This window comes from Nelumbo lutea, chromosome 2 (assembly GCF_056320005.1).
Source record: "Nelumbo lutea isolate HS-2025 chromosome 2, American lotus-T2T, whole genome shotgun sequence".
Lineage (NCBI taxonomy): Eukaryota > Viridiplantae > Streptophyta > Magnoliopsida > Proteales > Nelumbonaceae > Nelumbo > Nelumbo lutea.
In genome coordinates, this window is record NC_142685.1 from 72,821,358 (window position 1) to 72,838,354 (window position 16,997).

At 38.4% G+C, this 16,997-nt stretch overlaps 1 protein-coding gene across 3 annotated transcripts in view; it reads right to left on the bottom strand.

Moving 5' to 3' along the window:
* The window catches only part of LOC148871497 (uncharacterized), a 173,366-nt gene that overhangs the window by 94,230 nt on the left and 62,139 nt on the right, over positions 1–16,997 (bottom strand). For all 3 annotated transcript variants that reach the window (XM_088972192.1, XM_088972190.1, XM_088972191.1), the window contains 2 exons: positions 11,543–11,761; positions 4,328–4,431 (listed from right to left, as the gene is read on the bottom strand). In XM_088972192.1, the coding sequence (XP_088828318.1) occupies positions 4,328–4,431; positions 11,543–11,761 (323 nt within the window). The remainder of the gene's footprint in view (positions 1–4,327; positions 4,432–11,542; positions 11,762–16,997) is intronic.

Here is a 16,997-nt window from a genome sequence, read left to right on the forward strand (position 1 = left end):
TGCCGCGGATGATGTAACACCTTGGTAAAGATGTCTGCAAGTTGATCTGTGGAGATGACATATGGAGTGCACACTTCCCCATTTACGATTGTTCCCTTATAAAATGCTTGTCAACCTCAATATGTTTACTTCTATCATGAAGTACTGGGTTGGCAGCAATGTTGATTGCAGCTTTGTTATCACAATACAAGGATATGGGACCATCAACCGGAAATCCCAACTCATTCAACAAGTTCTTTATCCACATAACTTCAGCCACTCCAAGGGACATTCCTCTATATTCAGCTTCAGCAATAGACCTTCCCACAACATTCTATTTCTTGCTTCTCCACGCGACTACGTTTCCTCCCACAAAGGTATAATACCCACTAGTAGACTTTCTGTCATCAACTGTTCCGGCCCAGTCAACATCAATATACACCTCAACCTTCAACTGACCAGTCTTCAGGAAAAGTAAACCAGCCCCTGGGAACTTCTTTAGGTACTTGAGGATTCTATCAGCTGCCTCTAAGTGTGTACCCTTAGGAGCATGCATGAATTGGCTAAGAACACCCACAACATAAGCAATGTCCTGCCGTGTCATAGACAAATATAATAGTCTGCCCACAAGTCTCTAGAATTGTTTCACATCCTTGATAGTCTCACCCTGACAATCACCCAATCTGTCGTTTGGATCAATGGGGGAGTTAGCAGGCTTGACTCCAAGTTTTCATATATCCTGTAATAAATCTAGGATGTATTTTCTTTGAGAAATGAAGATCCCCCTTTTTGAACAAGCCACTTCAATTCCAAGAAAATACTTTAAGGGACCTAGATCTTTCACTTCAAACTGAGTGACTAGGAACTCCTTTAGTCTCTGAATTTCCACCTTCCAATCGCCTGCGATCACCTTGACGTCAACATACACTATCAAGGCTGCAATTTTTCCCTCTCCTTTTTCACAAATAATGTATGATCAGTCTAACACTATTTATAACCAATCTACTGAATGGCTAGATGAAACTTGCTGAACCAAGCTCTTGGTGATTGTTTTAGTCCATACAAGGACTTCTTTATCTTGCACACCTTTTTTTCTTGGTCTTGAGCATAGAAACTAGGAGGTTGCACCATGAACACCTCCTCTTCAAGATCACCATTCAGGAAGGCATTTTTAATATCTAACTAGTGGAGATCCCAATCAAGGTTAGCAACGAGAGAAAAAAGAACTCTGATGGAATTCATCTTAGCAACCAGACCAAATGTCTCTGTATAGTCTACTCCATACACCTGAGTAAACCCTTTCGCCTCCAACCAAGCTTTGTACCTTTCTATTGTACCATCAGCCCTATGCTTTACTGCAAAAACCCACTTGTACCCTACCAGTTCCTTTCCCACAAGAAGGTCCACTAATTCCCATGTACCATTTTTATGTAATGCATCCATTTCTTCTTTCATTGCATCTATCCATTCAAGCACTAAAAGAGCTTCTGCACATTTTTGTGGATAAGGACACTATCAATGGAAGAGAGAAAAGAACGAAGAGGATGAGATGTTCTCATATGAGATAAAGTGGGGGATAGGATGTTTGGTGGTACAGGACCTAACTCCCTTCCTTTGTGCAATAGGGATGTCAAGGTCATTGGCAGAAGAAGAATCAATAGCGATAGGGTCAAGAATGTCAACAAGAATAGTGGTACCTGGTGAACGGGATCTGTCCCCGATGAATCTGATGATGTTGGCGATACAGTTTCATGTTGCTCCACAGCTTTTGAACCGACTAGGCCTTGCAGCGACGGAGGAAGACACAGAACGGAGGAGGGTCAAGTAGAAGAGGTAGCACTTGAAATTGTTTCTCCTCCACCCTATTCTCCCCCTAAGGAGAAACCGGATAGAAATGATCACTCTCAAAGAAAGACACATCCATAGAAACATAGTATTTTCGAGAAACATGATCGAAACAACGGTAACCGTTTTGAGAAGAAGGATATCCCAAGAAGACACAAGGGAGAGCACGAGGGTCAAGCTTACCACGGGTAGGACACAAGTTTTGAACAACCCAACGACAACTAAACACCCGAATAGGAATAGAGAAAAAGGGGGCTTTAGGGAATAGCAATTGTTGAGGGGCCTTGTACCCTAACACTCAAGATGGTATACGGTTGATGAGATAGGTAGCACATAATACAACATCCAACCAAAAACGTTTTGGAACACTCATATGGATGAGTAACCCACGAGCTAGTCTTGCAGCCATTGATTCTACGAGTCAATTGAAGCAGGAGGAGCAGGATCCATCTAACGGATTGCTCTCCCATACAGACCCAAGTGGTCACGGAAAGAATTAATGATATCTTCCCGAGGATCGGCAACAGATGGGCGGCCCTAGTGAATAGCAGTAGATGATAGAGGCTCCTGAGAGGCCAAGTTTGTTGTATTAAACATTTTTTTGACTCTGTTGTCCCGGCTTCTTATTCTAATCTGATTTCATACTCAGCTTTTGGACCCATTTTGGCTTTCCATGGAGGTCCTAGAAAGTATCTCGGGTATGTTTGGCCTTCTAGCAATGAGTACACCACAACTTATCATTATCATCCACTCTCTTTTGGGAGTCACCCTTCTTAAAGGAATTATTGCTTCCTGCACCTATACTCTCTTTAGCCACTAAGGCAATCTGCTCCCCCTCAGAGCTATTCATCACACTGCGCCTACTCTCTTCGGGCTGTACTAGAGCATACACTTCTTGCACTGAAGGAAGATCTTTACTTCCTAATATCTGAACTCTGAGGAACTCACATATGGGGTTCAGCCCCAGGAGGAAGGCAAAGACTCGTTGTTGGGAAACCAGAGCGTTGTCGGCTTTAGCATCAGCATCACACTTCCAATCAATGTTCTGATAATGATCTAGTTCCTTCCAAATTGAGGTCAAATCTGAATAGTAGGTTGAGAGGGTCCCCACCCCTGCTTATAAGTAGATGAGGCAGCTTGCAACTGGTATATTTTGGCATAGTGGTGTTGCTCTGAATAGGTAGCTTTTGCCTACTCCCAAATCTCAACAGCTGTTTCAGCCCACATGAAAGTTTTCTTGACTGGAGGCAACATAGACAGTAACAGCCATGACATCACCATGCGGTTTTCCTGGTCCCACTATCATGCTCTGCCCCTTGAGACTTTTGACCCATTCCCAGATTGATAATGGAAAGTCCATAACAACCTCGAACTCATAAAACCATGTAAAGCCATCTTTATTTTATCTTTGTGGTTTTTTGATATCAATGGCCTCTTTCTACTTCAAGATATTCTTTTGGGTACTTCTCCCCTTAAGCCAAGTACATGGAAATTTTCTTGGGCAATAAGGGCATAAGAATATGAAACCAATCAGTATGACAGAACATTGTTATCTACCAAAACTAGAAAAGGAAAAACAGAGAAGTTTTATTTCTCCCACTTTGTCCAGTCAAGTAGAAAGTGTATTATTTCTTATTATTTGCAAAAAGAATTAAATTGTAAAATGTCAAGCATGTATATATGATCAGAAAATATGAAAATTCAACAAGGTAGTAAGTCCTTAATCAAGCTACTTCCATATCATCAGAAACCAACAGCCATAGATGCCTTGGAAAATGGAATTCAAATCCTAACAAAAGTCCAAAGCTTAGTCCAAATAAATTGAGATAAAGATCGGTTGTGAAAGGATGAACTCAAACACTTAGTTCCTGTTAGTCAGATTTGGTGTGTTGCAAGACTAGTTTAGCAGGTGCCTCATCTCTGCACATAGCAGAGGTTCATCATGATGAGAGGTGTGCTGCTAGTAGTGTCTTGGTAGTGAAAGGTTCTATCTCTAAGGGCATTATAATCTTGCTAGAGAATATGCAGGCTTGCGTCTGTTTCACAGTGAGGTGTGGCAAAGAGGCTATACGCTTATAAGGAAAACTCTGTAAAACAGTTGTAAGGCCTACCACGTTGTACAAAGTACAGTGTTGGGAAGCCAGAAAACAAGTTCATGTCCGAAAAATGAGTGTGGCATAAATGTATAAACTGAGATGGATGAGTGGAAAAAATTACAAGGAGAGAATCAGAAATGAAGTCATTCCCAGGAAGGTAGGAACTAAGGAATAGTTCCAATAGGTGATAAATTGAGAGAAAGTAGACTAAGATGGTTCAGTAATGTGCATAGAAGACCATCAACAGCGCCCATAAGAAGAAATGATTTCAACACCAATAATTTAACAATGGATATGGCATTAAACAGAATGGAATAGAAAAACAGGATTCATGTCGCTGACCCCATATATATTCATGAAAATAACTTAAAGAGTATTAGCTACAGATGGAATATATTTTTACTCACATGAAGCTTAAATCCATTTTTGCACGGAGAAGCTTTTCACCATGTAAGAAATCATCCAAGGATGACTTCGTACTATCAAAGAAGGTGAACTCAGAAGATACAACCTGCAGAACTCAGTATCAAAAATTGAAATAAGAGTGCAAGCAGATGAAGATAATTAACAAGTAAAGAGAATGGCAGAATAAAAGAATTAATTAGATTGATAATGGGATTTCATTCAAGATAAAGCAGAGGTAACTAAAAATACCAGAAGAATGGTATGTTAAGGGATCACAAATTGGGATACCAAATCAAAATGAAACAGGACCATACTGTTTCCCCCACATGAAAAATAGGGATAACATATACAGAACCACCCAGCAATCAATTCCCTAGCTAAGCCAATGGAATGAACCCCAAATTCCATTACTAGAGACAGAGAAAAATTTAAAGAAACCCACAGCTCTACAATAAGACCATCCATGCACACCTACAAATAAGCATTTACATGATAGGAGTCGCCTAAGAGAAGAAAGAAGAGAGCTACATTAGAGAAGCCCTTAGACGTGAAGGTAACAAGGAAGGAAAAAGATAAGGAAAGGAAGAAGAGTGAAATGGAAAGGTTAGTTAGTGAGTAAGAACAGGGAAAGGAAGAGAGCAAAAGGAAGGGTAGAAGAGGGGAAGGCTGTTAGCTCTTTGTGCTCAAAAGTGTGGGTACTTCTTTGGTACAGGTATGAAGATAATAAGCTAGAATGTGAAGGGTCTAGGGAGCGCAATAAAGAGACTGCTTATTAGAGAAGCCCTCAGAAAGGAGAGACAGGATATGGTAATGTTACATGAAACAAAACTTCAAGAAATAGATAGGCGATGGATTAGGATCATCTACGGAGCTAGAGGTTTAAGCTGGGCTTTTGCAATTTGCACCTTCCTGGGGAGCTTCTGGAGCTATGCTCACCATGTGGAGGAATGAAGAGTTGAAAGGTCTGGAAGAGCTAATAGGACAGTTTTCAGTCTCAATCAAATTTAGAAGGATAACCGATGGCAAGGATTGGGCATTGACAAATGTTTACAGTCCGAACTCCTATAAGGAAGGGGCCCATTTTTGGGAGGAGTGAGTGCAATTAGAGGGTTCTAGGAGGGAGCTTAGTGTCTAGTGGTGATTTCAACATAATCCAATTTACATCAGAGACAAACAATCCAAGCCAAAGAATCACAACAAGTATGAGGAAGTTTAACGAGTTTGTAGAATTATTTGAACTGAAAGAGATACCACTGCTACAAGCTGACTAGCTCAAGAAAATTTGATAGGGGGACCTTCACCGCATAGTAATAGTAGTAGTAGTAGTAGTAGTAGTAGTAGTTAAGTTCTTCCTTACTTATTGGTTCAGGTATTTAAGTCTTTGAGGGTTCAATATTAGCATTTAGCAATGTTTGTGTTGATTAAACCCTAATAAATAAGAAAATAATAAAAAGAAATTAGTATATAAACACACAAAATCATTATTTTAGTTTAATAATGTCTATTTTATAATTATAATTTCAAAAAAGAATGAATAAAATAGTATTTAGTAGTAGTAGTAGTAGTAGTAGTAGTAGTAGTAGTAGTAGTAGTATTAGTTAAGTTCTTCCTTACTTATTGGTTCAGGTATTTAAGTCTTTGAGGGTTCAATATAGCATTTAGCAATGTTTGTGTTGATTAAACCCTAATAAATAAGAAAATAATAAAAAGAAATTAGTATATAAACACACATAATGATTATTTTAGTTTAATAATGTCTATTTAATAATTATAATCTCAAAAAAGAATGAATAAAATAGTATTTCATAGTAGGAAGTAGATAACTGCTAAGCGGTTAGGCGAGGTAAGCCTAGCCTCAAAGGGCACCTTGTCGCCTAGGCATCGCCTTGGCAACTATATTACACCGTTTAGGTTTGAGAACATGTGGCTGGAAGATAATACATTTGCAAAAAAGGTCAAGTGCTAGTGGTAGGAGGTAGGGAGCAGAGGCTTGAAGAGCAAAAAGAGAAAATAAAGGCATGGAACAAGGGCACTTTTGGTAAAGTGGAGGAGATCAAAGAAATAGTTGTTTCAAGGATTGAGGAAATAGATAAGAAAGAAGCCCTTGGAACTATGACAGCGAGGAAAGAGAAGAAAGGTGGAAATTGAAGTGTGAGTTAGAAGAGGTCCTTAGGAAGGAAGAGAATTCTTGGAGGCAAAACTCTAGATGTAAGTAGTTGTTGGAGGAGGATGGGAATACAAATTTTTTTCACTCTTTAGCCAACGGGAGAAGAAGGAAAAATCAAATTGTTAGGCAAGAAGTGAAAGGATATGAGATAACGAGGAAGGAGGAGACTATCAAGGTCTTTGTGGATCAATTTAAAAGTATCTTATACAGTCAAGGGGTTAGAAGTCAATTTCCCCAAGATGTTCAATAGACTAGAGTGCCTAAAGCTATGGTTGCAGCCTTAGAGGTGGAGTTTTTTTTAGAAGAAATAAGAGAGGCGGTTTTCTTGATTGAAAGGTCTAAAGCCCCTAGACCGGATGGTTTCTCTTTGGCTTTTTATCAAGAGTGTTGCAGCCTTATCAAAAGAGATTTGACGGAAGTTTTCAATGAGTTTTACACTAAAGGGGAAATTTCTCAAGGTACAAAATCAACTTTCATTGCCCTCATTCCCAAAAGGAAGGAAGCAAAAACTCCAAAGGATTTTAGACCAATAAGCCTAGTGGAGAGTCTCTATAAGATTATACAAAAGGTTCTAGTGGGGAGACTTAACAAAAGTACTACCCTTGGTCACCTCACATCATCAAGGTGCCATTGATGAAGGGGGACAAATTATCAACCAGGTGCTGGTAGCAAACGAATGTGTATCAGAGAAGAGGAGAGGGAGGGGTGTGGTGTGCAAGTTGGATTTAGAGAAAGGCTTATGACTCCGTGGACTGGTCTTTTCTCCTAGAAATTATGGGGAGAAGTGGGCTAGGGGAGCAGTGGAGGATGTGGATAAAGGGATGCCTTAGTTCAATACAGTACTCGATCATGATTAATGGTGGGGCTAGAGACTACTTTCCCGTGAAAAGAGGATTGAGACAAGGGGGTCCCCTCTCCCAAATCTATTCACTTTAATTGCTGATGTCCTAAGCAGGATGATCATAGAGGCAAATTAGAGAAAACTTTTAGAGGATGGAGGGTAGGAAGTCTTGAAGTGGCAGTCACACATTTGCAATTTGCAGATGACATCATCTTATTTTGTGAGGGAGGTAACTAGGAGAGCATAAGATATTTGTTGAGCTCATCACCTCCTTTGAATCACTCTACAAATTGAAGGTTAACTGGGGAAAAAGTTGTATAGAAGGGATCAACTTGGAAGATGAAAGTTTGAGAACTAGCTGAGATTTTGGGGTGTGGGGTCAAACAATGGCCATTGGAGTACTTAGGGATACAGTTGGGAGGAAATCCTAGATTAGAAGATTTTTGGAAGCCAGTGGTGGAGAGGTTCACAAGGAAGTTGGCAATCTAGAAGAGGAATTATTTGTCCATAGATGAGAGAATAACACTGATTAGAGCAACTCTAGAAAATCTACCAGTCTATTTCCTTTCAACTTTTAGAATCTCAGTTAAAGTGGTAAGACAACTAGAAAAACTTATGAGGGATTTTCTCTGGGAACCTGGGGATGAAAAGAGGGATCATCTAATAAAGTGGGAACTGTCAGCAAAACAAAAGAAAAGGGAGGCTTAAGACTGGGGAACTTAGTTCACAGGAATACTTCTTTGTTAGGAAAGTGGCTTTGGAGATTCCCATTGGAAAAAGATAGGATGTGGCACAAGGTGAAAGAAAGCATTCACGGGCTGATGAACAATGCCTGGGATGCAAAGATAGCCCTTAGGTAGGGGGGCGCCTTGTCACATAGTCACCTAGGCGGGTGCCTAGGCATCACCTAGGGTAGTTCCCTAGGTACCATAACCATATTTCCTAAGAATTATTCATAATTTTCATAAGTATAGAGTTCATGTTAAAGTATAGAAAATCAACATATTCATGAGAAGAAAAAGAAGAAGGAAAAGAAATTTCAAAAAATATAGGGGCTGAACCCTTATTTTTGTTATTGGAAAAGAAGAAAAGAAAATGTGTTGATTACAAAATGTGTAGTAAATGTGTTGATTAGACAAATTATTAAATTCTTCCTTACTAGTTCAGTTTTTAAAGTCTTTGGGGGTTCAAATACAACATTTAGCAGTGTTTAAAGTGATTAAACCCTAACAAATAAGAAAATAATAAAAAGAAATTAGTATATAAACACACAAAATGAATATTTCAGTTTAATAGTGCATATTTTATAATTAAAATGTCAAAAAATAAAGAATAAAAAGTATTTTATAATACATAGTACAAAACTGTTTACCGATTAGGTGAGGCGGGCCTCAAAGGACACCTTGTTTCCAAGGTGTTGCCTTGACAACTATGATCCTATCTTTCTTAATCACATTAGACTTAATGTGGGTTGTGGCTCTAGGGTGCTTTTCTGGGAACATCTCTGGCTGGGTGATACTCCCTATTCACTGACCTATATTCAGTCTCTAACTACAAATTACAACCCGTCTCAAATAATGTCACCTTTTCTCACTCTAGACAGAGTTGGGATTTCAGTTTCAAAGGGAGTTTGAGGGATAATGAATGTGAGTAAATGTTTTAAAAACCTATTATCTAAAATAAAAATACATAAACATAACATGTAAAGCGTATTCAAATGAAAATCTAAAAATAAAAGCAAACATATAAAGCATTTTCAAGCATGTAAAACCCACAATCTCTTTTCCTCCTTAATTGCATTGCTTCAAGTATCTAATGTGATGTAAAACATATTGCATTCTTGATTCTATGAGTCACTACCACGCCCCTCGAGGCAAGCCCGAATAAGTCTATGTCAGGTCTGAAATTCTTATTTCTCACATAAAAAATAATAATTCTATAACTTTCATTGCCTTTTAAGAAGAGATATTTTATTGCTATGAATCAATGAACAACATTAGCAAAATAGGGGTTTCTTGGAGCCAAACCGTTAGAAACAAAAAAAAAAAGCAAAAAGCGCAAAATTTTAAAAAGGTGCACGCCTGGGCTGAGGCGCGAGGTGCATCAGGCACATGCCTAGGTGCACCAAGCATGTGCCTTTTGAAAGGGGTGCGCCTAGGACCTGGGCGAGGCGCATACCCCAAAATGCACCTCACCTGTGCGCCTAGGTGCGCCTTTTAAATCACTGCTTAAGTCAGTTACCTTCAATCCACTTTGGAGGAAACTAGAGTATGGTCTGCTTCTTCTGATGGAACCTTTACCTGTGCTTCTTTCTTCAATACCCTTGTACAAGCCCCTGCTGATGGGGTGAGAATTTCCGGTGAAAGAGATTTGGAGCAAGACCATTCCACCAAAAACTCAATGCTGGGAGGTTTTTCTAAGGAAGATAAATAATTACAAAATCCTTCAAAAAAGGAGGCTTAATAAATGCCTCCCCACATATTCGCATCCTTTGCTCTCCTGGTGGTGAATCCCTACCCCATTTATTGATCCATTGCCCCTTTGTCCTTTTTATTTGGGAATCTCTATGCTCTCTCTTTGGTTGCAGGTGGAGTGCTCCCCTAGACATAGTAAGCCTCTTTGATGAAAACTTTCTAAGGCAGCCAACAAAAAAAGGAAGGGTTATATGGAAATCGTCAAGGGCAGCGGTGGTGTGGACAATATGGTAGGAAAGGAATGCAAGAATCTTCAATGAGAATCATAGACCAAAAGAGGCTATTGTGGAGGCCATAAAGATAAAAGTTGCTCATTGGGTAAAATCACTCCAGCTCTTAATATCTCAATGACTGATATTGTAAGAGCCTGGAATGAAGTAGCACACACTGCTGAGAAGAAGGGAAGAAAAGTGATGAAATGGAAGCCCCCAGGCCCCAACAAGTTGAAGCTGAACTTTGACAGGAGCTCTACAGGAAACCCGGGTATGGCAGGCATTGGTCGTGTGATCAGAGATTCCTCAAGCAAAGTATTGGCTTTCTACTCAGGACCTTTAGGGGAAGGAGACCCCGGGTATGGGCATTGGTGGTGTGATCAGAGATTCCTCAAGCAAAGTATTAGCTTTGTACTCAGGACCTTTAGGGGAAGGAGACCCCTTAAAAGCTGAACTGTTAGCCCTGCTGCAAGGACTAAAGATTGCCAAGCAAGTTTATCTTAATAACTTGGAGATAGAAGGGGACTCAAAAACAGTGATATCTTGGACCAATTAAAACAGTAATGTCCCTTGGAACTACAGACATCCATTAAGGGAGATGGTAAGAATAGCAAGGGAACTTAATGCCTCATTCACATGAGTCAGGAGCACTGAAAATGGAATGGCTTACTCTCTAGCAAAACAGTGAATTCAAAGGCAACAGCTTTTTTGGGCTTTAATGTAACATTTTCTGTTAAATTGTCTGCACTCTTTCTGATGGAACTCTATTGTAACTCTATTTTAATCATTTTAATTGAATAAAATTCTCTGAGTTGAAGTATGATAGTGGTATTTTTACAATTTCTGTTCTTTAGCATAATTTTCCTTCTGTAGATCTTTTATTTAATTATAAAAAAGTTTTCTATTTTTCGTAACTTTAGGACTGGATTTTCATAGTTACATACAAACATACCGGAAAAAAGCCCTTGCGATTTGTTAAACACAAGTGAAACAAAAGAACCATTTTATGTCCCATCTATAATGAAAAAACAGAGCCTAATCAAATATTTCTCCAATTTAGCATTCTGTCATTAAGAATCTAATGCATTTTTAAGTTACTGGTGAAATGTCAAATAAGCTATCCCCCCTATTTTTCCTGATTCGTAAATTGGTGTCCCTCCTTGGTACTGAGATATTATGAAAATCATTGGTAACCAAAATAGGCTAAGAAGAAATGGTGCAACCTCACCCCTTTGCTTGAACCAGATCACCACCAAAGGAAGAACAGATAAGTCCAGCATTACCAAATCCCTATCACCCTAGAGCAAAATCAGTTCACAATTCCATAAAGCCTTAACACCAACAAATGCAAGATTTAAACACACAACTCCCAAGAAATATAGAGATGTAGATAAAAAGATGCCAAAATGACACTCTCTTCTGGAAAAAAACCTCAGTGGACTTTCTAAAAAGTACATGTTTGCAAAATCTTAAATGGTAGTCGAACAAGAACACCATCATTAGCAAATTTTGAACCATCATACCTGGGCTTCAAATGTAAAACTTTGCATATTAAAATCATTGTTGGTATCTGCTGCAGCAGTAGCTAAGGTATCAGATGATCCATGCAAATTTCTCTGACTCTTTGTATCACTATTAGAAGTGAAACTTTCTAACAATAAAATGTTGACACCATCTTCTACTGAGACTGAATAGCTACTATCATTGCTCAAGTATGTACGCTTCCTCAAAAGGTCACCATTCTAACAAATAAACAAAGAAAACATAGCATTTTAAATAGATAAAAAGTACATCATGGATGAAGAAATGACTTAACTCTGGAATATTATGTGAATATGTCTAAAACAATAAAAGCATATAAGATGACTGTTAGTGTCGACTGTATAGGGGTAGTTTTGTCAATTTGTTTATGTTTGGTGTGAGATGTCATGTTTAAGTTAAGTGATGTGTCCCATACTTAAGTAAGGGCACAACGGACCTTTTGTTATTCATTAGAAAAAGTATAAATACAATCTGGCCAACTAGGGAGAATAGAATTCTCTCTCTAGTTCAAACCAGGTTTTCCTTGTCTTCTCTTCTCTTCTTCTCTCTCTATCCTTTTTAGCTTTCTGCTACTGATATTTCTTACTGAATTCAAGTGCAAGTCTGAACTTTATCATGGTATCAGTGCAACTGTGACAAATACAGATCTAGGGTTTTCCAGATTTTTGCATCATCAGTTGGAAATATGGAAAAGGGCTGAAAAGGAGAGGTCGCCTTTCCCTATGGAGGTTTTCATGCCTCCAGCTGGTGGTTTAGTGGGTGTTTGTGGTGGTTTGTAGGGAACCCTCTTAATCAATGGAACGAAGAGGGCTGTTTTGGGTGGTGCAGTGGGGAGTCGAGGGCAGGTTGTTTTTTTGTTGATCGAATAGGTGGATTGTATGGGTGTTTCAGTGTGAATTGAGTGGTTGGTGAGTGTCTATGCTGAGGTAGGTTTGTGGGGTGGATTCAGGTAGGTTTGTAATGCTGAGAACGAAGAGTGTCAACAACTGTTGTTGCTGAAAACCATGACTGTAGGTGTTTCCACTAGTGTGTAGTGTGGTGAGAAGTGGCTGTAGGTGAGAAGTGAATAAAAAGTGTGATATACAGGTGAAAAAAAAAGGAAGGAAGAAAAAAAATCAGATATGGGGATAGTATTGAACACAAATTTAGTGTCAGGGTTCCCACCGATTACCAGAATGTTCAGATGATTCTCAGGACTATAGTGATTGGGAACAAGAAGATGCACTGATTATGACCTGGTTGTGGAATAGGATGGAACCCAAGATCAGTGAGAATTTTATGTTCTTAGATACAGCCAAGGAGATTTGGGACCATGCCAAGAAGCTGTACTCAAGACAAAACAACAGTACTAGAGTGTACCAGCTTTATCAGGAGAATTTTATGGAATAGTATGGAACCCAAGATCAGTGAGAATTTTATGTTCTTAGATACAGCCAAGGAGATTTGGGACCATGCCAAGAAGCTGTACTCAAGACAAAACAACAGTACTATAGTGTATCAGCTTTATCAGGAGTACTTTAATCTACAACAAGGTAGTCAAAGTCTTGAGGAATACTATGCTAGCATGAAGAAACTTCGTAATGAGTTGAATGTGAACCATCCCCTCACTTCTTATGTTAAGATTCAAATACAGTAGAGAGAACAACTAGATGTAACCAGATCTTTTGTAGGGCTGAAACCTAAGTAAGAACCAATGAGACCTTCTCTCTTGTAGTTAAAATTGGACCAGCTCGTGTTATGATATCTCTAACTACTATGTATGATTGGCCTCTATTTCAGCTTGACATCAAGCATGCCTTTTTACATGGTGATCTCCTTGAGGTCTATATGGAACAACCACCGGGGTTTGTTCCTCAAGGAGAGGATGGTAAGGTGTGTAAACTAAAGAAGGCCATTTATGGACTTAAATAGTCTCTCATGCATGGTTTGGTAGTTTCAATGAAGTGATAAAGAAGCTTGGCATGAAACAGTGTCAGGTTGATCACTCAGTATTCAACTATGATTCGAATGTTGGGAGGATTTTACTAGTGGTATATGTAGATGATATTGCCATTACTGGCTGTGAAAGATTGCAGATTGATAGGCTGAAGTGCTTTCTATAGGAACACTTCCAAACAAAGGACCTTGGTAAGTTAAAATATTTCTTGGGGATAAAAGTAGCAACGTTTAAGCACGGTAGTAATTTGTGTTAGAGGAAATATGTTCTTGATTTGTTGTAGGAAACAGAATTGCTAGGTGATAAACTGGCTGAAACACCTATGGAACCAAATACCAAGTTGAGTAGTGATGTGGGTGAGGAGTTTAAAGATCCTGGAAGGTACAAGCGGTTGGCAGGCAAACTAAACTACCTAACCATTACTCGGCCAGATATTTCATATGCAGTTAGTGTGGTGAGTCAGTTAATGCAAAATCCCCGGGTTCCACATTGGGGTGCAGTTCTAAGGATTGTAAGGTATTTGAAGGGAGCTCCTGGTCATGGCTTGTTATACAAAAGTGGAGGAAATCTTGAAATAGAATGATACACCGATGCTGATTGGGATGGTTTTGTATCTGACAGAAGGTCCACTACAGGTTATTGTACCTTTCCTAGGGCTAATTTGGTGACATGAAAAACTAATAAGCAGACAATGGTGGCAAGAAGTAATGCAAAAGCTGAATACATGGCACAAACAACTTGTGAGCTAGTGTGGTTGAGATATCCTCTATAGGAGATGGGGTACTCAATTGACACTCCCATGAAACTTTATTGTGACAACCAAGCTGCAGTCCACATCTCTTCTAATCCAGTTTTTCATGAGAGAACAAAACATAGAAGAGTTGATTGTCACTTTGCGAGGGAGAAAGTGCTTAGTGGAGTGATAGCCACTGCATGTGTTAACACAGGAAATCAATGGGCAGACTTGTTCACCAAAGGGTTGAGTCGGGGAAGAGTGGCCTACATATGTAACAATCCAGGACTATATGATATATACTCACCAACTTGAGGGGGAATGTTAGTGTCGACTGTACAGGGGTAATTTTGTCAATTCGTTTATGTTTGGTGTGAGGTGTCATGTTTAATTTAAGTGATGTGTCCCATACTTAAGCAGGGGCACAACAGACCTTTTGTTATTCATTAGAAAAGTATAACTACAATCTGGCCAACAAAGGAGAATAGAATTCTCTCTCTAGTTCGAACCAGTTTTTCCGTCTTCTCTCTCTATCCTTTTTAGCTTTTTGCTACTGTTATTTCTTATTGAATTCTAGTGCAGGTCTGAACTTTATCAATGACCAAATCCATGTAACAAGCAAATTCAATTTTCTCAAATCTAGTCGGGGATGATGCAGACTGACTAGTAACAAATGAACTACGGGATAAGGATTTAATGATGATTCTAGCAATAAACATAAGAATTGATCAGAGTAATAATGGTTCCAGGCTAAAACTCTAATAATGTAAGTATAGGGATGCAATTTTTTGAATGAAATTTTATGGCCATATTTGAAATTTCTACAAAAGGATTAAAATTCCCTTTGTGGGAGAAACAACCAAAATTCAAGAAATTAGGGTTTTAGGTGGAATTTTGGAATGAAATTTGATAAGATGATAAGTAATGATTATCTATGAAGATGACTTAATGTGAAAGTAATCAGAAATGGTCAAAAACCAAAGGAAGATACATGAAACAAGAAATTTTAATTTTTTAAAACAAACATAAGGAAAATGTATCAAGATCAAGTCAAGTCATTTAGCATTGTTTTATGAACATCTTTGATGGGCACAGAAGATAGTATGGGGCATGAGAATAGCTCACCACTCTTATCATAAGCTCTAATAACTCAAATAAACTCAATTCACTTATTCATCATGTTTTTGGGATGAACCAAACCCATTTAATTTTATTTAAATGGGTCATTAAGAGGTTAGCAGGTTAGATAGTTTGGGTTGAAGCTCCACCAAAAGCCAACCTGCCCAATTTCCACCCCTAAGCCTTGCTCCAACTAAATGGGGTTACACGATCCTGTTTAGCCACTCCACTCTGCTCAATGTTGGTGTTAGTGGAAATATCAGCAATCCAAATAATACGCAAAAACATAGAATGCTATTTATGTAATGACAAAAGATGCATAGATAGACCCTTATAAATCATTATCTTGTTCTGAAAAGGAAGTGATTGGACATGACGGGGTGGCTGGAGATGGCGGGAATGTTTTCAAGAACCAAGAAGTTTATCTGAGGGGATGGTGATTTCCTATAGGGGTCAAAAGCCGGAGGGGAGTCTGGAAGAAGACGTGAAAACATTTAATACAGTTAGGAGATTCAGAACTCAAAAGAATAGAAAAAAAATCAGCAGGCAGTTCCAGTTTCAAAAGTCCTTGCACGGTTAAAAGGAGGTTTACATAGCATTGGGCTTAATAAGCTCATCAAAAAACACAAAAGATCAAAGAGAAGGTGACTAGAAGATTGTTCTCAAAAAGCTGATAAAAAGAGTTTTTGAGTGGGAGTCTTGGTGGGATTCGGTGGTAGGTGTGGGTTTCTGGCGGGTGATGATATCGGTTTGTAGGGTCTGGGATTTTGCCTTAGTGTTGCAGTTTGGTTTTTCTTGTTTTTTGCTGGTTTGCAAGGATTTAATAAAAATTGTTCTATTTTATCTTCAGAAAAGAAATAATCAAAACTACATGATACAGTGAGTTTAAGCAAATTTTAAAATCATAATAGATCAACTAAATAATTTATTATACAATAAAAGCCAAGATTCAATAACATCATGTTTAAAAAGAATTTGCAGTTGGCTCAAAGTGATAATCATGTCCATGAGGTCGCCAATAACATTGCTACTCCACATACTAAAACATTGTCACCAACTTGTGTGATGATACTATCTTTTGTACTCCACATAGCACCCATAGATTTTATTGGGGAATACGTTCATTCCAACAATATTTCGTGTAGGTACCAATGGAAATTGAAATATGTAGTGGAAATATTAGAAATTTTGGGAACATCAAATATTACATGTATATATATAGATATACCATTAAATTATGTATGTATGTATGTATATTTGTTTTCAACTATTACATGGATTACATTTCTAACAATTATTCCTAAAATGCACATCTGCATGAGTTCATTCTAATTAAGTTAAATGCTTACCAGGACTGATTTTTTTACAAGCATTTATCAATGTTAATTTATCCAAGGTGAGACTTCAGATAGACATAAACCCAAGGACCCACCTTCACAAATAGGTGCATATTTTATTTCAATATATCTTAAAGATTCTTTTCATTGAAAAAGTATATATTGCATTTGTCATCCTCTCATTTGTCCATTTTCTCCAGTGGAAATCATGCACACCATATAAAAGTGAGAAAGCTGGGAATACATATAATGCCAATAAAGAATCATAAATCATTATAAAAATACTACAGAAATTACTACAGACTTTTTGT